This window comes from Tachypleus tridentatus, chromosome 3, assembly GCF_004210375.1.
Source record: "Tachypleus tridentatus isolate NWPU-2018 chromosome 3, ASM421037v1, whole genome shotgun sequence".
Classification (NCBI taxonomy): domain Eukaryota; kingdom Metazoa; phylum Arthropoda; class Merostomata; order Xiphosura; family Limulidae; genus Tachypleus; species Tachypleus tridentatus.
The window spans coordinates 10,730,447-10,755,153 of NC_134827.1; the positions used below are offsets into that span (position 1 = coordinate 10,730,447).

The 24,707-nt window shown below is 33.6% G+C and overlaps 1 protein-coding gene across 3 annotated transcripts in view; it reads left to right on the forward strand.

Moving 5' to 3' along the window:
* Nucleotides 1–6,426: 6,426 nt before the first annotated feature.
* The window catches only part of mio (GATOR complex protein mio), a 74,328-nt gene continuing 56,047 nt past the window's right edge, over nucleotides 6,427–24,707 (forward strand). The window contains exons 1-2 of one of the 3 annotated variants that reach the window (XR_013025919.1): nucleotides 6,427–6,556; nucleotides 13,099–13,190. Coding sequence is in view for 2 of the 3 variants with exons in the window: in XM_076492900.1 (XP_076349015.1) it covers nucleotides 13,141–13,190 (50 nt within the window). In the remaining variant the exon portion in view is untranslated. Of the gene's footprint in view, nucleotides 6,971–13,098; nucleotides 13,191–24,707 lie in introns of all 3 variants that reach the window. The other 2 variants (XM_076492900.1, XM_076492901.1) reach the window with 2 other exon arrangements.

Here is a 24,707-nt window from a genome sequence, read left to right on the forward strand (position 1 = left end):
CAAAGCTACACAGTAAGCTATCTGCGTTGTAACCAACACAGGTATCAAAACCCGACCTTACCGTTACAAGCTCTAAACTGAGCCACTAGGGTACAGCAGAAGAATGTTTTATAGCATTTCAACCATACTGTGTACAATACTTCCGTTATTAACAAAGTTTTTACCTCATTACAGAGTTGCTAGTTTAGCTAAGATAAAACAAACACAGTAGTGGCTGGAAAACTATTTATGTAACCGTGAGCAATGGACATAGATATGATGGGCATGGTGTTGTTGAAATACTATTACACATGCTTCTTTTTGTTATTGAAACAATTATACAAACCCTGAGGGACTAAATAAGGAATGTAGCTTCAAAAATGAAATAGGCCCTATATATAAGGTCTTCTGAAATGTATCACTAATTAGAACCATGTTTTGTCGACTTAGAAAAGACGTTCAACTATTAATAATTTTTGGTCTAATAAATGACTTGTATTAATATCCCTCAAGTAAATATGCGCCACCTTTCTCAACAAACAAACAGTATACATACATACATATATATTGTTGTTCTTCAGCCTAAAGATAATTTCCGGAGAGAGTTTGTTAGTTTTTTGAATTTCACGCAAAGATATACGACAGCTATCTGCGTTAGCTGTCTTTAATTTAGCGGTGTAAGACTAGAAAGGAGGCAACTAGTCATCACTATCAACCGCCAACTTTTGGGCTACTCTTTTACCAACGAACAGTGGGATAGACTGTCACATTATAACGCTCCCACCGCTGAAAGGGCGAGTATGTTTGGTGTGACGGGGATTCAAACCAGCGACCCTCAGATTACCAGTTGATCGCCCTAACTACCTGCCATTCCGGGCCTTTTGGAAAGAGAATCGAAAGTTAATTCCTATTTAATTACATTCCAACGGTGTTTACTCATTTTTAAAAAAATATTAAATATGAAAAAATTACTCACTTTTCTATTTTTTTATTTTTTTGAAGAAGTTAGATTGACATACAGTCGTAAATGTTGATAAAACTGTACTCTTTTTATATGCAAAAACGGCTCGTTTGGGTTGAAAAATATTTTACATAGAAGAGCGAACAACGTTTCGACCTTCTTCGGTCATCGTCAGGTTCACAACCCAAACGAGCCGTTTTTGCATATAAATTTCTCAACAAGTGGGTTTCTCGACATCACTGAAAACTGTACTCTCATTAAACTGAAACTCTGACTACTTGTTGAGTATGGACATTTTTTGTGAATATTAATATTTTATTATTGTTATAACAGCAGATTTAAAAACCCTATTGGTTTAGTAGTAAGTCTTAATGCTTATAACATTAAAAAATGGGTTTTGATACTTATGGTGGGCACTCTAAACATTGTGTAGCTTTGAGATTAAAAGCAAAAACATTTATAACATCTCTGAATGTGCTGTTATTTTTGTAAAACGTTTGTTTGTTTTTAACACAAAGCTACACAGTGGAATATCTGCAATCTTTTCAATGTGATGAAGTTTTTACAAATGTTTACATATTACTTATATTTATCACACGTAATAGAGATAGAAAAATGTTATTTGAAGTTTAGGTTGAGTAGTACAATATTATAGTTTATTTACTATTCATTTAGAGTTTCCTTGAGATATTCTATTAAAACAATAAAATTTACGACTGAGAAGAACCTTTCCAAGAAGATTGTACTGATAAAGAGATTGACATACATATCAGTACAGTTTTATTGTATTATTTCAAGGTTGTGAATCTGTGGTACCTAGATGTTGAATTATACCTGACTGTATATTTTGCTTATTAAAAACAAAAGGCATTTTACCTTAAAACATTGAACTTGCGTGCCAATAATGTTAATAATGTGACGTAGCAAAACTGTAAGAAAAAGTTCAACTTCGTTTTTATTGTAAAAAAGGCTTAACATTTCAGATGTTTAAAACTATTAAATCTATGTCTGTTCTGTTCTCAGTATTACGTTTCAACCATTAAACTATTTCTTATAGAACTTGAGAATCTCACTAGTTTGTGACTTCGCATAACACTGTAATACATTTGGTGATGTAGTTACAAATTTTGTGTTCTTTTCATTGGAAATTTTGTAGTTAGTAATTTCATTGATGTTTGACTGGAAAGATATCAGTAGAAAGGTTATAGTCATGCGTTAACATTATATACTTTTCAAATCTACACAGAAAAATATTTTATGATTTTCTTCTCCACTTTTATAATGAGGTAAAATTTTACTCATACGGTTCATTTTTATCATTATTATTTAGCAGTATGTTATAAATTTTATAATATGTGTTATAGCACCAAAGTTCCTTCTGGTCACTTTTGTTCTATGAACACTCTAAAGTGTGGATAATTAATAACTTGTTTTACCAGATGTATTGTGATTTGTCAAGCAGCAGTAACTGTCTAAAAATCCAGCTGACCAAATAGCTCTCTTTATACTATAACAAAAATACCACCATATGTTTTCATGACTTACACATAATTTAATGAAGGTTGCTAGGGAGATAGTTGCTAAGTTGTATGAAAAATCTGTCGTTCTTGACTCTTTGGACAAGAACTTAAGGGACCCAAAAGGCAAGAATGTTTGATAGCATTTATGATATCCTTCTGTCTGCATACGATATTGCCTGGAATTGAGGTGTGACTTTCATTTAGCTGCTACGCTTTGGTAGACAGTACTATGAAGATAACTTTTGATGGTATAAGAACATAGGCTGATGTAGGTCATTTTTCACATTTCTCATAGCATGAACAGTATATTTCATAGGTAAATAGAAAAAAAAAGGAATAGCTCAAATAGTGGTTTTTATTCCCGGTAAAATAATTTTCCTACAGAGCAATCATCTAGGCCCACTAACTGGAGGTTTGTACATTGTCAGACTATACAGTTTAAGTGTCTCTCTTACCTACACCCAAAAAGATTCATCACCAATGGATATACAAAAACACAAATGTTTATCAAAACAAAAACAATAAGATAGTATTATTTGTCAAACTGAAAAAGAAAAAGCAAATACTTAAAAAAAACTTACTGGTATAATGTATCTCATCAAGATATTAAACTAAAATAGACTATACGAAAAATTGCAAAGCTAGGTTTAAATTAAGTAAAATTTGATTTCATAAAAGTTTAAACTACATTATAACCAGTGATGTAGTGCTAAACAAATAAGTGAGGTAACGCGTTTTGAACGTGTTACTTTGATTACTATTTATTATATCTCCAATACATAAAAAGATATTTTAAAAAAAGTAGATGTAAATTTTGATTGAAGTATACATTTGAAAACATTACAATAAATAAATAATTTTCTCTTATCATAAACTTTTGAATTCCTGGATAGTTTATTAACAGAACTCTCATGTTTTATCCAGAGTGAGTTCAACTGACTTGGCTGCTCTTGTTTGTTGCTTGAGGATGACACCTAAAGCATTTGTTCACATAGTCGTCTAGTTTGGAATCAGAAGGTCGTGAAGCTAATGAACACGAGATTTGTCAAATTGTATCTGTAATTATAAGGTTTATGCTTCTAAAGCCTCATTTGCATTTGGAAGAACTGTATGAGATAACTTTTGAAAATCTGATTAAAGGATTCACAACTTATGAAATATGGACCTACAGTTATTAGAAAGTTTTTGTATGCTGTGGTTGTTGTTGTTTTTTTAAATGGTAATCTATTACTTTTTCTCCAAAGCTTAGGTTTATCTCTGCTGGCCACTTATTGACTTCTAAAGTATGGAGCTCTGAAACTATGTGTGGAATGGAATTAGAAGTGCCTGGCCATAATCACGTTGGTTCAGGAGAAGAAGTTGGTGTGAATAACCATTGTTTCATATTTTTATGCTACTGGTTAAAAATTGACCATGATTGATTTAAACAATTTTGTTGTTACGTGTCAATGTTGTTAATGAAACTTCACTTCCTTAATGGAATTATTGCTTCAAAGGCATTTTCACTCTAATGTTCCTTCATTGCTTCTAAAACCGTATAGTACGACAAATTAATTCGTCTGCATAAACTATAGTAATATCGCTTTTCTGAAAAACTTCTAAAGTGATTAACAAGAAGGCTAAATTAGAAATGTAAGCTAAAGCAAAACAAGCGATATTTATATTACCAGAAACGAAGCATTTATTGGTTAAATATGTACGTATGGTTAAATAGGAAACACGATATGCATAAGCTATTATACACTTTTACGCCTATACTGCCAAATCCCAATAATCTCGGGAAGTGACTAACATTCAAATACCTATCAAGTTTATTCGATTAGATCAGACTTTGTAAAAGTGCCTCTTACTTTTATATAGTACTTTAGACAATGCTTGATGGAATTACTGTACTACCAACAGCTGACGATCCCTGCTCAATTGTGTTTTGGAAGCCGTAAAAAGTATAATATCGAGAGTGGCGTTAAATTGCTTTATTTTCGAAATGCTGCTACTTCAGCCTCTACCAGTAAAATAAACATAGGAAATAAACTTGAAAATATTGAAAGTAGAAATTCTCAAAAGATCTGAAAATTTCTAGTCCTTGTTGAAAAGTCTCAGCAATGCAATTATTTTGTTTTGTCGAGTTTTTAAGTCAGTTGCTATCAGTATAATAACAACACAACACTGTGGAGAGGTGAAAAGCATAAACTCTGACCACAAGTTATTTGGAACTTTGTTATTAATATTAGCAGAACTACACATTTTATCTTACATTTTACAATATTTTCTTTCATTATACTTTGACAACTTTCTCACAACTTGAATTAAAGGGTTAACGATTTTTTCTTCTAGAGATGGGCAAAATTTAACGAAATTGAGATTTGTAAGGTTTGATTCATTCGAAATATTAAGAGAACGGTGTTACAGTTAAAAAAAAAAGAAAAGTTAAAGGAACTTAATTCCCACACCACTGATTATAACAAAACAGCAAAACTTTATAAATTTTGAACGAAAGTAAATCAGTCTAACAAGATTTAAGTTAAAATTAAAGCTTCATAAGTGAGTTACCTTAACAAAAATATCATCCAATTTGAAAATATAGTCTAAATGAAGTTATTGATTTAAATAACTATAATTTCTAAGTTCTATCTTATAGAGGCCAACATGTATTTATATACAAAAACAAAATACTCAAATACAGCCAAATTTGTGCATAAGTAACACCTTAAATTCAAGATCTGTATCCACTAGCAGTTGAGCTCCCAGGTGTAACTGCACATGACACATATCTAATTTTCCAACATGAAAGGCAGCTTTCTATTTCTGTACATACTTCACAATCTTCCCTACAAGAAAATTGATTAGATGTCATTTAATGGATTCACATACTGCATGCTCTCCAAATGGCAAAAATTGAAGAATTACTTCCACATGAATGGAGAAATCTGCAACACAACAAACACATTTAAGGTATTTTGTTTGTTTGAAAGCAAGCACAAGGTTACTCAATGGATAGCTTGCTCTGCTCCAATGAGTACTGAATCCTAGTTTCTAGCATTGTAAGTCGGCAGACATACTATTGTGTTAATGGAGGTTGGTCAATTTGAAATCTATTATATCTTAACTAAAGGAATAATAGGTACCTGCTACAATACTGTACTACAACAGTTAGCACACAATCAGTAAGTGAAAATAAAGCGATACAAAGACTGAAGTTTTGCGGCAGGCCTTTGTTTTCTCATAAATATAAAGCTGAGCTTTTCTGTAATCAGAGCATATCTAAATTTGAAAGTGCTAAGACTGCATTTACAATATACATTCTTTCTACAGACGACCATTCACGAAAAGAAGGATTGAAATGGAAATATCTCTGCTCCATGTGGCAGTTGAAAGGCATTAAACAAGCACATAGCCAAGGAAAATACTTTGCAAATATTTAAAAAGGTAGTTTTTTTTATTGGTCAAGCTATAGAAAAGTAACATATCAGATCGTACTTAACAGTATGTGACGTTATCTAAATTTATAATAATCTAAGGATGGTGATGACTAGCTGCTTTCCCTATAGTCTTACACTGTAAAATTAAAGACGGCTAGCACAAATAGCCCTCCCGTCGCTTTGCGCGAAATTCCAAACAAACCAAACCAAAATCTAAAGCAGAACTAGGAAAACTCCAATTTTCGTAGATAAGCAATTAAGTACTGTATGGGATGGTAAAATAACTAATGCTTGATTATTAATATTTTCCTCTCACTCTATCCTTGGTTTGATCTCGAGTTAATACTGAATCTTCAATCAATTTAAAAAAAAAACAAACTGGATTGCAAACTGTACCTGACTTAAACATCATGGAATAGCGCAGGATACACAACAGGTTAACGTACAAAACAAACTACAACTACATAAAACTCACAGTTATTACGAGCGTAGTTTGGTTCCCTGTGGTGAGCAAAGCGCAAATAGCCCTCTGTGCAGAGTTTCGATAAACAAAATAAAAGAAAGTTGTATCCAGTGCTTCAACTAAAATAATCAAATACATTTTTTTATATTGATATAAACATCGAGAGCATCCACTTTAATGATATAGAGGGCGAACTGTCATGTGCTTGCTTCGAGTGGGTATATTTTGAGATTACATATTTATGTTGTGGAAGAAAACTTCTCACTTTTCAAATATCTACATATTATTACTGTACTACTACTACTAGTTTTGATATATGGTTTTGTAGCTATAAGTATAATTATCAAGAACCTCAGAAAAGATACAATATTGTAATCTTACAACTTGCAAGTGACAGAGCTTATTTGAAAGTTGAGGATGAGTTAGACTTGGAATTTAGAAATAGAGCTAAAAGTTACTTTTAGAGTAATTAGAGAACTTTTGGAACGATTATGCTGTTACTATTTGAATTACTGTTTAAAGACAGTCGACTGGGTGTAAGAGTTGAGGAAGCAAGACTGGATAGGGGAAATGAATAGACGAGAGTTAAGTCAAACTCCCAGAAGGTTGCTTTGGAAATTGGAAGAGGGTGAGGAGGAGAGTGTGGGGTTTATATGGTCAAGAGAGCATATACTGGTGATGATAGTAGTAGTTAATACTAGAAGTTAAAAAGTTAGGGCAACAGAAGCATTGTTTAATATATCTGACTGAAGGAGATAATCAAGAGATATATACTGTTGGTTGTAACATACCTATCAGCCATAACAGGCTAGTAGTACTAGTAGAGCTACATGTGTGTGTGTGGGAACCACTCATTAAATATATATATGACTGTTTGTAATGAGAAGCATGGAAAGACTAGAACTAGAATTTGCCCTCTAGATGCTTAAATAGTTGCAGTTCAGAAGTTTAAGGATTGAAATAAATGTGTAATGTGGTTTACTTCATGTTAGATGCAAGAATAGGTTACTTTGCATGAGATGTTGCTTAAAAAGGAATATTATAAAAGTTGTGCTTTGAGCAATGGATGGGCTTGTTGGGTCTGTGTAATAAGTTTTAGGTAACAGTGAATTGTATGATAGATGTAGAAAAGTGATCTAAACTTACTTAGTAGTAAGGGAATTTGGGAAATTTGGTATGAATAAGTTAATATGGTAACTATAGCAATGAGGAGATTGGATAGACAATAATAGTTAAATAATAGTTTTAAAATCAAATCTGTCATATTTAAAGGTAATCTTAGTTTCTGTTATTTTAATATTAGTTTCAGGAATAAAATGAATAAGTGCAGGTCTGAAGTGGAATACTGTGATATAAAGGGAATAAGTGAAAGTTGGTTAGATTTAGAGAATATTGATATTATTTATTTTGAACTTTCAGAATATGAATGTAATAATGTTTGGAATGGAGACAAAAAGTGGTTGTCAAGGGGTTATGGTCTGTATGAGTTACAACCAGAGGTTTCAAGGGTAGCAAGTTTTTAAGTGGGAACTTTTATTGATCATTTTATCAGACGTAATATTTAGTGAGTTCAGGATTTTTATTAAAAATAATAGCAATATAATAATTATGGGAACTTTTTTGTATCATATACATTGATTAGGATTATTTGGAGGTCATAGTGAGGGAAGAGAGGTTTCTTGAAGTAATTCAAGATGAGTTTTTTATAAGTGATCAAAGAGTCAACCAGTGGTGGATGAAATTTTAAGAGTTGTTAACTGTTAATGAAAATTTAGTTGCAAGAGTTGAGTGGGGAAGAGTGACTTTCTTTTATATAATTATATTTCATATTTTGTTATATATTTTGATATTTTTTATATGTTGATATACAAATAAATTAATTTTAGTATCTAAGTTTTATGAAATCAATTTTGAAACTAAAAAAAGTTTCATTAGAGAATTGGGCTAGTAATTGATTACTGAAGATTTAATTAAGAAAAATTAGGAAATAAAAAAAAGATTATCAAAAACAGTTGTTTAACATTAGGTATGTCAAAGGTAATAGAAATGTGAAATTGTTTCTAGGACTTCTAGAGGATTATAATGACTGTTTATATTTAATACTATGAGATGTCTGAGCTTTTAAATGATCTATTATGAGTTTTATTAATGAAGATGTCAGTAATATTTATGACCCTGAACATTTTATGGGAAATATTGGGGTTAAAATGAATTTTATAGATAATAATATTATAGTGATAAAAAGAGAGAAAGAGATCAAAATTAAAACACAAGAACTAGATCAGATTTTTTTCCCAGGCTTTAAAGGAAGCCAAAGATCAGTTATTGAGCCTTTCTCTTAATTTATGGTAGGCCAACAAACAGTGGGAATGTCACTGAGGACTGGAAAATTTGCTCATGTTTGTCTATGAAGGTAGCTTTAGGCAGTCTGGTTAATTGTCGTTGTTACTCTTATGTTAAATAAGGTTTGATTTTGAAATTAGACTGGTTGTTATTACTAGTGTAATAGGAGAAAATTTAGTTTGATAAAGGATGTTTTGGAAAAACAATGAACTGTGATGTAGAGTTGTGGAAAATAGACATTTGTACATATTACAAATATTTTACTGATTTCATCTGTAAAGATGAAATTATGATAGTAATGAATAAAATGTTTATGAAACATAAAATCATCTTTGTTTTCTTCAATTTTGTAATTATGTAGTTTCACCAAGAACCAATGGTTTTTAGTATTAATTAAATATGCCATATTAAAAATGAAAATGAGCATTGATCCACTTAAAGGAAATCTACACTTACTTATCTGTTAATTTTGTTCTTAGGATGTTAGATGTTATTGTGAGATGAAAGGTGTGTGAACTTAATATACTCAGGTTCTTAAAAATAATTTGATATCACCCAGAAGTTTAGTTATGAAAGTCATTAGTATGGATTAGACCAGGGGTTCCCAACCTTTTGGCACTCTCGACATGAAAATGTAATTGATGAATTAAAATTAATGTTATCCCAAGCTACTTCTAACAAGGCTACACGACTCCCCTGCCAAGGCTTTGTGACCCCCTGCCAAGGCTTCACGACCCCCCTGGAGGATCGCTACCCACCCGTTGGGAACCCCCCTGGATTAGACAGTGAATAATAAATTACATTGTAGGATGGTTGAATGAGTGAACGTGTTCGTAACAGTCTAGTGAAACTAGTAGCAATCATGAAAGGTCAGTGTTTGTTATTTTTCTTGCCCACAGTAATGGAATTGATATTAGCATAATCAGTAAAATTTTTAGATGATATTAAATTATTGATTATGTCAAGCTGTAGTTTGAATGTTAAGATACTTCAGAATGATTTGGTTCAGTTAATTAACTGTAAAGTTTGGCAAACGACCTCTAATCATAGTAAGGGCAAGATGTGCTATTAGTTACCATTTTTGTTATGTGTTTAACATAGGTAGGAAGTCATTCTTTAGGATGTCTGAAGCAAAGGAATTTGGCATAGTGATAATAATAGTTGTGGATGAACTCACTTAATCCATCTGGACAGTATTATGTTGTTAGTAGCAAAGCTAATAGAATTTTAGGAAGGATTTTTTATAAATACATTGATTACAAGTCAAAAGAGGTATCTGTACACAAATTACTAATTAGGATTTATTAGAAATATTGTGTACATCATTTATATCTATATCTAAGAATATTTATTTACTGTAGGAAGCAGAGCTACTAGAATAGGAGATAGTTAAGAACTATGAGAAAAGAAATTTAAGATGCTATATTAATGTATATCATTATGTAGGGGATTTATATGATAGTCTCTTTTAATGCCCTTTTTCTGTATTCTGAAGATATCAGGATGAGAGTGTGCAAGTTTAAGATAAAAAAAAACAGGCTCCAGTTAAAGCAGTTTTATTTCCTAACAGATAGATTGACTTATGGTGTGAACTGCCTTGGTAGAAGGAAAAGCTATCATTTTATGAAAGTTTTAAAAGGCTGATGATAATATCCTGGAAAACAGAGTATATTTAAAATATATTTCCAAGATTAGATGTGCAAGGATACAAGAGAAGTCCAATTGCCCTCCTTTTCTCCTAATGCTACACTTCTCTGGCATAGAGCAGTGATATCAATTATATAAATTTATGGTCTAAGAAAAACAAAATTCTTGAGAGTCACCATTATTTAAACTTACAGTAATACTACACTTTGTTATTTGTATGTGCACTACTCAAGCCTTCAGCAGTAGTCATTTATGTGGTACATGATATTATGAAGTTGAACTAGTTGAGATTAATTTCAATCTTGAAACTAAACCATTAATGAAAAGTATTTAGTAAAACAAGATATAAGCAAGGTTTTCAGTATTCTATATTTTAATCACTGATGTGATAGGTATGATACACATTTTAGTTTTGAAATAGATACCACAAATCTTTCATAAAGGGCATCATATCAGTTATATTGGTAGAAAATAAAAGTTTTAAAATGGTATGTATACTTGTTTTTCTTTATTTTAATAATGTTTTTGTTACAAGTTATTTCATTGAAATATTTCATTTGTTATTTTAACATGGGAATATTGAGTCATAATAAACCTCATGCTGGTAAAATTTCATCCATCTTTAATTTGATCAGTAGTTTACCAAAATGTTAGTTATTATGTGAAACTACAGTTGACAAATATTATACAGTTTACTCTTGGTTTTTATCAGTAAGACCATTATCATAACATATATTCCAATGTGTTATAGTGTTTTAAAAACATTTGAATACACAAAGATGTATTTATTAATCTTATGTGTATGTGTTTATTGTAACACTGTTCTTTGGTGGGCACATTCATTTAAATTATGTTGAAAACAATTCAGTGCTCAATCCATTTTCTGCTTTAAAATTTCTATAAGCTTGAATATTTTTGCTCTGTTATAAATTGTTGTAGGCCTATGTTACAAATGCCATTTAATTTTACCTCTAAAAATGTAGGACTAAAGTAAAATCAGCTTGTGTAAGGTAACTTGATAAACATAACAAACACAGATCAAACACTTCTCAGAAACACAGTGATTATTCTATCTTCAAATAACCACATTCTTTTAACTGTATCCTTGACTGTCTTTCGACTCATTCTATTTTTGAAGCAATGCTACACACTTGACAACTATCTTACTTTTATAACTTAGTTTTTAATGTGCAAGAAAACTTTAATTTATGTACTTATAACTTTTTTGGTATTCTAGACCTATCTTGTTTGTCAGTTTGACTTACAGGTTCTTCTAGCCAGTATTTAAATCGTAGTATTAAAACATAACTTACAAAAACATTCACACACACACACGTATGTTTGGTGGTAGAAATGTTGTATCAACTGTCAAGGTTTTAAAGCCTAGTAAAATTATACAACATACAACAAGGAACTATTTGGTCCTTCAATGCTGCCCTTGCACTTAGATGAAAAAAGAAAGTATATAAATCTACATTTTAGTTTTCAGGAAATCTGATTATCCTTTTTATCTGAGTGATGGCAATTTATCACTTATCTGCTCATCATCCATTTAAAAAATAAAACTTGTAATTAGAATATAGCCTGTTTTTCAAATCTTAAACTTGTGTCCTCTCATTTTACAGCATTGTCCTCAGAATGTAGCACCAACAAGTTATTAGAGTCTTTTATTCTATTGATCCCATTGGTAACTTATTAAGTTTGATAAGATCATCTCTTACCCTTCTTTTCTTGAGAGAAAATAAGTGATTTAACCTACCCCATTAAGATAATCCTTTCATCCTAAAAACTGTGTAGTGAGGCTTAATTCATAATTTGTGTAAAAGTATTTGGTAATCTGTAATCAACATACAAGTATACTCTACAGTTTATTTAGCATTTGTTTAAGAAACAGAACACTACAGTCATGACATAAATGTATTATCCACCTCAGTATGAAGAGCCATTTACCTGGGTGGGCCAGATGTATCAGTGCTTAGTCTGCTAGATTGTGGATCTGCATTTATTACTTGGATTTTGTTACCATCAAAAATGATACTTCACACTTATGGAATGCAGATGCATCATTATAAGAACGACAGTTGAATTATCCTATATAGTTAGATAAGAGTTTGCAATAGGTGCTATTGCCTAGCTTTATTCTCTTTCTTTTTTCAGTTCAAAATAAGGGTTTTTTACAAATATTCAAAGCCCTTTCTCTAGTCACATTATTGAGTGTCATGTTAGTGAACATAAAAGATTATAACTTATCCCTTGCACTCCTAGAGTGATCCCTCCACTGAAACTCTTTGTGAATATCTCTTGTATCTGTTTGTTGATGGTCATCAGTGGTTCAAAATATAATTGTAACAGTCTGGAGTGTGATGATGAGATACATTCGAAATCAGCTCACAACCCCATATTTAATTTTTGCATCATTTTATTTTTCTGTAAGTAAAATATACAGGAAAAAGTTCAAGGTTGTAACAGGACTTATCACATTAAGGTTTATAATGCCACTCAAAGTATTCTCTATCTTATCAACACTTTAATCATATAATTGATATCATTATACAGTATCAGGCTTAGTGCAAAAACTTTATATTCATCTTAAAGATGCACATTCTAGTACCATAGTTTTTCTTTATACTCTATTTTATCACTTAAGAAAAAAGTACATTTTTAGACTAGATTTTGAAAGAATCATTATGTGACAGTTTAGGTATGCTTATATTGTTGTAATTTAGTATTGTTAATGACAAAAACAATTATTTCTCTTTATTTCAGTGAATTGAACAGGTGACAAATTCAGAAGAATTTGATCTTAAAATGACAGGAGTGAAAGTGGATATTTTGTGGTCTCCTAATCACCCTGATAGGTATGAGTAGTTTTAATGTCACAATATACACAAAACAAGAGACCAAGTTGATTGTTCATGGCTTTTTTGCATGCACTCTCATCCTTAGCTTCTCAGGAAGTCATAAAGTCCCTTTTAAACTATTGCAAATTGCCAGTCACCAGTGCTTTTGATGACAGCCTACCTCATCAGCTTATAGCCATGTTAGAAAGTGAAACTGTCTTAACTGAATATGAGCTTGTCTTTCATAAATCTTAATCTTATGTTCCATTGTCTTCAGAATGTAGCACAAAGAAATTAGTTTTTATCCTATTGATTCCCATGATAATATTTTAAACTTCTCAAATAAAAATAAATTAAGAAATCTCAACTCGTCCATTTAAAATAATACTCCTATCCCAGGAAATTGCTGGTAGTGAAACTTTTATATTGAGTTAGTATCCTTTCTTAGATAAGGAGATCACACTTACACAAGTAAGATCTAACTAGTCAGATGTATAAAGAAATAATTACTTGTTATGACTTGTATTTAACATTTTTTAAAAAAGAAAATCCTTAAAATAGTGTTATCTTTACTTCCAACAATGGATCACTGTTTTGACAGCTTGAGTGACTTGTCTGTCACTGTGTCAAGATCCTTTTCATCAGTTAGATTGTTGAATGAGTTCTACATTAATGTGTGAGCCAGATTATAACCCAAATACATGACCTTGCACTTACTATGCATAAATGCTATGTCAACTATATTATACCTTTTTAAATGATTCAAGCCTCATTGTAATACCCCAATATCTTCAACACAGCTAGAAATACCATTAGCAAAATATACTGATTATGTACCTATCACTGTTATTAATGTAAATAAGGAAAAGCAAGTCCCAAGAGCTGATCCCTGAGAAGAATGATTGGAGTGTATTAATAACAAAACTTTTCAATTAACAACATTTTCCAATCTTTAATGTGATTTTTTTTTATTGATTTTCTGTGTGACACCTTGACAACATCTGAAAGTCTAAGTGCATCAACTGTATACCATTCATCACACAGATAATAAGTAATAGATTATTAAGCCATAATATTTCTTTGGAGAACCTGTGTTGGATTTTTTTAAAAAGGTATTAAATTTAACTAAAAGGACTGTTTGTTTTTTCACCTCTGTCCTTGCACACTCAATATTAAAAAAAAAGTAAATTAAAACCTACCCTTCATTTTTATGGAAATTATTTTATTTTGAAACTTCTTTAAAATATCAGCTTCAACTATTGTTAATAGCAACTCATTTTGTAAACAAATAATCCTGTTAGAGAAATAAAATTATCTTCTCAAATATTTTTTAAAATAAAGAATAGATAAAAATATTTTCAAATATTTTTAGAACTGTAGTACTACTTGCAGAAACAAACTTGTAATTTTTATATTATTCTGAAATTATTTACTTTAGTTGATGGACTCGTTAACTCTGTAGGTTTTTACTTGATAATATTTAATAATATAATAAATTAATAAGACTAAAAGTTATTTTGTCAGCTATTCTTATAAACTTTCTCATTTCATTTTTCAAAAATGTATACTTCAAATATAGCATTTTAGAAAAATATAATTAGTATTCTGTGCATATTAAATACATATGTAATGTTTAAAAAGTTATACAGGTATTAAAATAGTCATTTCATATTCACAGCATATGTAAGTGGTTCATAAGATATTTGTTAAAATTGTAATTTACATATATTAATGATTCCTATGCGTGTACATGGATATGATATTTGGCTTGAAAATGAATGTTTTGCACTTAGATTTGTAATATGATATTCTTGTGTGGAAGAAATATCAATTGCACAGCTGGAGTTGAGAGTGTATAGTAAATATTATCTTTCATATGTATGTAGTGTACTTTAAACTTGGTATATCAACTTTTGTGTTGGTAATACATAGTGTTTATGTCTATCATGTGTGTTTTGTATATGGCTTTTAACTAATAAAGCTGAAAAGCTTACAAGTTGAAATTGCATTAGTGTTTTGTAAAATTCAACTCAAAAATAGATCAAAGTCAAATTTGGGTTTCTTGTACAAAATATGATATAAAAATGTACCTTAAACTAGTAACACAATAAAATTAAAATATTCGTGATTTTCACCTTTAATACTGTAAAGTCAGATTTTCTTACTTTGACTGTGCACTCAATGTTATAAAAAGTAACATCAGGTATGATTTTTGCACTGTATTCATTAATTTGTAGATTTTTTTTAAACATACTGTTGTCATAAATAGCTGTATGCCATCAGGTTTCAAATTCCATTATTATTTATAAATTTTCATAATACAAAGGTTAGGTTTAACATTAGGCAGAACTTGTCACTAAGTTTTGAACTCTCTGATTATTGTGTACTGGCCAAAAATAATTTGGTGGTTTCTTTCTGTTTTGACATTCTTCAGTATACATTTCCTTTTGTTTATTCTTATTGTCAAAATTACCTGTATCAAAATCTTGTAGCCAGATACTTTCTATGATACATCATTTAATTTTTTCCACTCACCCATACTGGTCATGGCACAAGATAAAAATTTATTTTATTGTTTAGTTGTTATCTAATCACTAGTTTTTCTGCTTGAATGTAGGAGTTAAAACACTTTGTAAAGAATAAGAATTATCAAGTGCTGCTAAGTTAAATAATATGATTTAACATTTATCATCACAGATTTCTTCTTAATTTTAATTTTAGAAATTTGATAAAAATGACGTTTTTCACTAGCACTAAACCTACCATATGCTGCATGGGAAAATCTTGTATGAGTATATATTTTGTAAAAAATTGTTCAGTTAATGGCTTCACAAAAATTAATAATCTCAATATTTTTTATTCTATGTTTTGATGATGAAAAATAATGCAATTTTCAGCATGAAATTACATTGTTATAAATGCAAATTTTTAAGGGTAACCTCAGGCTTTATGTACTTTGTATGTAAATTGAAGTTGGTGTTTAAATTATGAAAATAAACAAAGGATTTTTTTTATTTTTCCCAAACACTATAAAATACCTTGTTTCACAATATTTTTACTCTTAAACTGTTCCTACACTTTCTAGAAGGATCATGTATGTATGTATATAAATATAACATTACTGTAGAACTGAAATTAAACAATTGTTTTCATTAACAGCCCTAGTTGTCAACATTAAGTCATAAAAGATAATGGCTGTGGTTATGGAATGCTGATATCTATCAGACAAAATCCAGATGCAGATGCTGATTTTAAACTAGTTAGCAACTATTGAAAAAAATCAGTTAAGCATAAGGAGTTGAGTGCTTACATCCACAGTGCCTCAACTCCTACTACTTTTCACTTTCTCCAGCCAGTTGTAGGAAGGCAGTTACCTTTAATACTTGAATAAAACTTAAAATTAGAAATAAAACCACACTAAAAATTCTACAAGGAAAACTCCTAATCTTCACCTTTCATTTACAGAATTATGTTAAAGAGAACTAATAACCCTATCTTAATAGTTCTGAAACTTCCAACCTTCATGTCTATTGAAGATTTATTCAAATATAACTCAGGCAAGCTGAGAGAAGTCCAGTTACCTGAAATTATTCTTTCTGTCCTGATGCACTGAACAAAAAAATGTTAGTTATTTATTCATAAGCCAAGATAACTTTGCACAACTAATGACCTCTAGTTTCATCACAAGGTAGTTTCTGTAATTGAAAATTTACTTAAAATAATTTCATGTGTATTATTAAACAAAATTGTTTTATAAGCTGGTCCATATAGTCATTAAATTTCAGTTTATTTATGAATAAGTGAAAATTATCCATAAAAGAATTACTGTTGTTTCAAACTGTTACAAATCATTATAAATGAGATATAATGGTTTTTGGTTTTAACAATTTAAATGGAACAACACTATTAGAAGTGGGTAGACCAAATATGGGAAGTAAATTCAAATTCTCTTATCAAAAATAGTCAGCTTTCTTTTGTCTTCCACAAAATTTATATCTATATTTTAGTAATGAGCACAAAAACCATTACCATTTGTTTTAAGTTCTTTTGGATATATTAAATTTGGAAAAAGTCAAACTACTGATGGAGATTAAATCATTCATATGACAAAAAGTGTTGGTGTAAGTATATACATTGAAGTAATAATACTGATATCTTCATATATTTATTGATCTACAGGTTAGCTGAAACTTCTGTGTCCATGTATATATGTATTTTGTATGACGTATTGGTTCCACATGAGATAGCTGATTAAATATTTGACTAATTTTGATGGGACTGTTTGCATCTCTCTCTTAACAACTAGTGAAATATACAAGTTGTAAACAACAAGGTCTCTTTTCTTGCCCCTCGGTGTGGATTCCTGTACGTGGTGAGGGGACCTCCCAGGGAAGGTTCTGTTCTATCTGGTTACCTTCTCTGGGATCTAAACATCCACCCACATGTTTGCCATGCGTGGCGACCCATGAAGGGGAGGAGAGGATCCTGGTGGATGAGGGGTCCAACCCTAACACACCACTTTGGCCTCGAATTCCGGTAGACGGGCGTCCTTTGGGTGGCCCCCCTTTGGTCAATCGGCTGGTCCACTTGGGCTAGAGTCAACCAAGTACCAGTGTTGGAAGTTCTCAACGGGTGTTGTGGACATTGTGCCTGATGCTGGTGTTTGGGTATAGTGCTCACGAAACCCTGGCGTTGCTGCATTGTCCTTGCGTGACTTTGTAGTGCGTCCCCTTGTAGGGCTTCATAATGGGTGGGGTCAGTGGGTACCGAAATTTTTTTCTTTTTCCTATGGATCCTCTAAAAAATTTAAATAAAATTGTAAAAAAACAGTCAATGGGAAAGCGACCACGTCTTGAATACTCAGAACAGCAATCTTCAACATCAGTAACACACGTACCTCATTTTCTTATATTACATTCTCTTTCGGAAAAACCTTTAGGGCAAATGTCCCCTTTTTTTTATTCAAAAGGGACTAGAGGGACTTGCTGGCTCTCCAAAGTCAGTAAAGAAACTTTGATCTGGTGACATATTGGTTGAAACATCCACATCCCAACACAGTGAACTCCTCTTGAATTCAAAGGCAATTGGGGATATACCTATTGAGGTTACACCCCATGCTACCTTGAATTCTTCACGAGGAGTTATTGTTGAAAGGGATTTGAAGAACATTCCCGAGTCAGAGATTCTCGCTGGTCTCTCCACTCAAGGAGTTTCTGCAGTGAGAGCATCTCCACTTGCAAAGATGGAGTCACACTGCCAACAAATACCCTCGTTTTAACATTTATTTCACCACGTGCACCTGCCACCATAAAGGCAGGTTATCTCATTTGCAGGGTTCGGCCATACATACCAAACCCTCTTCGATGTTTCCAATGTCAGAGATTCAGCCACTCAAAGACATCTTGTCGTGGTTCCCGGACATGTGCTCGTTGTGGAGGCAAGGACCACGATGCCTATGACTGTGACATGAACCCACATTGAGTAAACTGCAATGGTTCTCACCCCTCTTACTTTCATTCTTGCCCAAAATGGTTGGAGGAAAAAGAGGTGCAGCGTTTGAAAACGACACATAACATTAGTTATCCTGAGGCTCGGAAATTGCTGTCCACAACTCCATCTCGGACATATGCTGCTGCACTTCATTCCACAACTACAGTGGGAGTGCAGACAGATCTCTCTGTGCCTCCAAGAGAATCGTTTTCAAAACAAATGAAAAGCATTTTGACCTCTGTGGTTAAAAAGGTTGATGAATCGACTTCCACACCCATCTCTGTTCCTCCCATACCTTCCAACAAACCTCAAGATCCACGTCCTTCAGTTTCAAATACAGGCATTTCTTCTGATACATCTTTTCTCCCACCACAAGACAAAAAATTATTCGTTCGCGTCCTCAGTCACTGGATTCCCCTTCCTCAGTCACTGGATTAGACCTCTTCCGACTAAAGACAGTAAAGTAAAAAAAAAGAAAACCTGTTCTCCGCCATTTCACCTACCCATTCTTAAAAATGGCCACCTTGATACAATGGAACTGTCGAGGTTTATGTTCTAATCTGGATGATATCAAAACGCTGATTGCTTTCTACCATCCTGTTTGTCTTTCTTTACAAGAAACATTTCTCAAAACTGCTGATACTGTCTCCATTCGGCAGTTTTCTCTGTACAGAAATGACAGGTTGTGTGATGGTCGAGTACATGGAGGGGTGGCACTGTTGCTTGATCAACACGTGCCCACCCTGTCTTTGTCACGCAACACACCCTTGGAGGCTGTAGCCATCCGTGTATCCTTGGGTCATACCATCACTGTTTGTTCTCTGTACCTGTCCTCTGGGAGAGACATATGATCAATCAGACCTTGATGCTCTGGTTGAACAGTTGCCATCTCCATTTCTAATCCTGGGGGACTTTAATGGACATCATCCCCTCTGGGGAAGTGCTATTATTGTTGGGAGGGGCCGATCTGTAGAGCGGATGCTCTCTGATCACAATCTTTCTCTTTTCAATACTGGTTCTTCCACTTACTTTCATGCATCTAGTCAGTCCTTTACCACTATTGATCTCTCAGTTTGCTCCCCATCATTATTCTCCCATTTTTCATGGAGGGTTGACAGTAATCCACTAGGCAGTGATCATTTTCCGATCCTTTTGAGAGAGACTGGCCGTGGTCGATGCCACCCTACCCGTGTGCCCCGGTGAAAGCTGGATCAGGCAGACTGGTCCACTTTCACTGTTTACGCAGAACTTGATCCTGCCATCGTAAATCAGCCATCAATAGATGACTGTGTAGCAGCGGTAACTGACTGTATTACACATGCAGCTGCTCAGTGTATTCCTAAAACCTCGACACGTTTTCCACGATATCCTCGTCCGTGGTGGAAGGCTCAAAAGCGGGCCTGGGATACTTTTCGTAGATATCCCACACTTTCAAATCGGGGTTGCTTTCCAACGGGCCCGTGCACATGCTAGGTGGGTAAGATGTCAAAGCCAGAAGGAATCTTGGATTAAGTTCACAACCAGCATATCTTCTACCACCAGTTCCAAGATCATAGGGGACAGGATTCGAAAGATTAATGGGCACTACAATTCTGTCACCCTCTCGATCTTACTCTCTGATGGTCAGGAGGTGACTGATGTTCGGAACATCGCTAACACTCTAGGTGAAAGCTTTTGCCGGGTATCTAGCACTTCTGCTTGTTCCTCCACCTTCCTGGCCATCAAGACTCAGGCAGAGCAATCACCTCTTTCCTTTCGAACTGACTGTTTCTTTGACTATAATTGTCCCTTTACCCTGGTGGAACTAAAAATGGCCCTTCATCAGTCTGCCAGTACGTCTGTTGGACCTGATGATATTCATTATGACATGCTGCACCATCTATCTCCTGCTTCTCTTGATGTCCTTCTGATTGTTTTCAATCGGATCTGGCAGGAGAATGTTTTTCCTGATGCCTGGCGCCAGGCTATTATTTTACTTTTCTCTAAGCCAGGGAAAGATCCCAAGATTCCTTCAAACCACCGTCCAATTGCTTTGACGAGCTGTCTCTGTAAGACATTAGAAAGGATGGTTAATGCTCATCTTGTTTGGTTCCTGGAATCAAACAACCTCCTCTTGCCCACCCAGTGTGGGTTCCGTCGACAGCACTCCACCACAGACCACCTAATTCGTCTTGAAACATCTATCAGAGAAGCCTTTTTCAACCGCCAACATCTTGTATCAATATTCTTTGACATAGAGAAGGCTTACGACACAACATGGAGGTATGGCGTCTTGTGAGACCTCCATACATATGGGTTACATGGCCATCTACCCATGTTTATTAAAAATTTTTAATGGACAGGAGATTCCAAGTTCGTGTGGGTTCAACACTTTCCCATTCTTTTGTACAGGAACTTGGAGTCCCTCCAGGCTGTGTATTGAGTGTTACACTCTTCAGTATAAAGATAAATGCCATCACTGAACAACTCCCTCTCACTGTTGCGAATGGGCTGTATGTCGACGACTTTCACATCTCATGTCAGTCGTCAAACATGAGATATATTGAGCGGCAACTACAAACCGCCCTCAATTGTGTAGGGAAGTGGACTCTGGCGAACGGCTTTAATTTCTCTCTCTCCAAAACTGTATGCATGCACTTTTGCCATCGACGGGGTATTCACCCTGATCCTGAACTTCATATTGGTGAAATTTTGCTGCCAGTGGTCCTGGAGACCAAGTTCTTGGGGTTTATCTTTGATCGTAAACTGACCTTTATACCACACTTAAAGCAGCTTCGGGTCAAATGCACAAGAGCACTGAACATCCTCTGTGTTCTCTCTTTTACCAGTTGGGGGGCAGATCGCTGTTCAATGTTAAAGGTATATCATGCTCTTATTAGATCGAAACTCGATTATGGATCAATGGTCTATGGCTCTGCCAGACCCTCGGCCTTAAAGATGCTGGACCCCATTCATCACCAAGGACTTTGACTCTGCACTTGGGCTTTCCGTACCTCTCCAGTTCAAAGTATATACATTGAATCTCATGAACCTTCTCTACACCTTCGCCGTTTGCAACTATCTTTACAGTATACTTCGAAACTTCATTCCTTACCAAAGCATCCCACCTGGAAATGTGTTTTCCTTCTTCAGTGGGCAGTACTTTTTCAGAACAGACGATCTGTCATTGCTCCGTTTGGCCTTCGCATCTGGCGCAATTGGATGAATTGGATCTGTCCTTGGATAACATTGCAGATTCCACAGGTTGGCCCATCACACCATGGCTTATTACAGCCCCCAAATGTGACCTTTCTTTCAGTCACCTAAAAAAGGCAGATACTCCAGATTGGAAGTACCGTCTTTTATTCAATGAATATCTTTCAAACAATCATTCAGTTCCTATTTATACAGATGGTTCCAAATCAGGTAATTCAGTGGGCTCTGCTATGGTTTGCTATGGGTCAGTAGTTGCGCAGAATCCCTTCTACAGCTTCTGTGTTCACTGCTGAACTGTATGCCATATCTCTTGCCCTGGATCATATTGCAGCTGAGCAGTACTCCAACTGCACTATTTATGCTGATTCGCTTAGTTCTACACTTGCCTTGGAATTGCTACACGTTAGCTCACATCCTATTCTTGCTGATATTCGAAACCGACTGGCCCATTTCTCATTAGCAGCTACTTCAATCCAGTTTTTCTGGATACCAGGCCATGTTGGTATTCGCGGGAACGAGCTTGCAGACATGGCAGCTAAATATGTCTGCTTCAGCACCATCACTCCTATGCCTATTCCATACATGGACTATGGTGTTGTCTTCAAGGCTCGGCTCCGTGCCAGCTGGCAGTCCACTTGGAGTGAGCAATGTGACAACAAACTTTTTCAAATCAAACCCAAAATTGGACTTTGGCCATCTAGCTTCCGTAAAGTTTGGAAGAAGGAAGTTGTTCTCACTAGGCTACGCATTGGTCACAGTTTTTTAACTCATTTTCTTTTATCTGGAACTGATGCACCAATGTGTAGTTTGTGTAACACTCAAATCACTATCAGCCACGTTTTATTTTCTTGCCATCGTTACAATTCTCAACAATGGCAATATTTTAAACATATTTTTTCCCAGGGTCAGTCTGTAACATTGGACAGAGTTATTGGTGATGGTGACTCTGTCCACCTTGATAATGTTTTTAATTTTTTAATGGCCATTAATCTTTTTAATCTCATTTAAGTGTTGCATATTTATTCATTACACCTTTTTAATTGTGGTTCCTTTTTTACAGTTTTAATCTCTCTCCTTCAATTTGACATTGGACAATGGCCAGAACATTAAATAACTCGACACCAGGACTGGAAAGGCCAACTTCAGGTGACTAACGCTACTGTTTGAACTATCCGTTTGAACTACTCGTTAGTCGTCCTGGCGAGTTGTTATTATAATTTTGCTGCATATCATTTCACACTTTTACTACTTAACTTTTTAGTACTGGCCATATTGACTCATAACCCGGACCAGGACTGGAAAGACCAACTTCAGGTGACTGACGGTGGTTTTTATACTTACCTGTTAGTCTTCCTGGCGGGTTATGATCATTACCATTCTGCTACAGGTAGTTCTTTACAACTTTGCTGACTGGATGTCAACATTGGTGTTTACGCCATTTTCTGTTTTAATTGCCGTTTTGCTTTTATCTTCAATTACTTTTACATATTTTACTCCATTTACTTGACTTTTATCTTTTTGCTGGACATTTGGCTACTCATTATTACGATTTTTGGAGTGTCTTTTAAAACTTTTATTCTTTTACATTTTGATAATAGCTGCTATGACACATAACCCAGAACCAGGACTGGAAAGGCCAACTTCAGGTGATTGACGGTGGTTCTTGAACTTACCTGTTAGTCTTCCTGGTGGGTTATGATCATTACCATTTTGCTAGAGTAAATATTTTACAACTTTGAAGACTGGATGTCACCATTGGTTTTTACACCATTTTCTTTTTTAATTGCTGTTTTGTTTTTACCTTCATTTACTTTTACAAATTTTACTCCATTTACTTGACTTTATCTTTTTACTGGACATTTGGCTACTCATTGTTACAATTTTGCTATGTATCTTTTAAAACTTCTATTCTTTTACATTTTGATAGTGGTTGCTATGACACATAACCCAGAACCAGGACTGGAAAGACCAACTTCAGGTGACTGACGGTGGTTCTTGAACTTACCTGTTAGTCTTCCTGGCGGGTTATGATCATTACCTTTTTGCTAGAGTAAATACCTTACAACTTCTTATACTCTGCCTTCTATCTTAACATTGTAGACTAGGTGTCAACATTGGTTTTATACTTTTTTGTTTTACCTTCATTCCCATTTATGTCTATTACTACATTTATTTATTTTTTTTTTACATTTTACCAAATGTCTGGCGCAGATAGCCTCGCTGCTTTGTGCCATAAAACACTAAATCAATCAATCAATCAACTCTTTTCTTGTTTCCTTTTCATTTAAGTTTTAGTGAAACCAAATATTACTTAAAAAAAATTAGGTGATGCCATTGATTTACTTCTGTTTTATCAATAATTAATTATTAATGTATTAATGTGTATTGTTATTAACAAAATATTTACTTTTTGTTACATTTTCAAAGTACTTATGATGTGACATTTTAATATAAAAATTTAATGCATGGGAGTAAATATTAATCAGTAATTTGTAAACATGTGTTCAGTATTTTCTGTGAATGATTTCAGTGACGTTTATTTCTTGTATCAAATTAGTGTAACCAGTATACATGATGAAAATTGTCTGCCACTTTTGTTGTGACTAATAGTTGCAATTTACAAGCTGATAGCACTTTACCACTTTTAGATAAGTGTTCTTTGGTGGTAATGAATACGCTACCGCTGATATTTGATTTGTTTTTAACAATAGTAAAAACTTGATAATATAAGTAAGTATGCATTTCAGCATATTGTTTTGTGGTTTTCAAATCTATTGCATGGATTTTTAACTTTTATAATAATTTTTTTTGTGCATTTGAGTGGAAAATGTTTAGTTTTTGTATGATAAT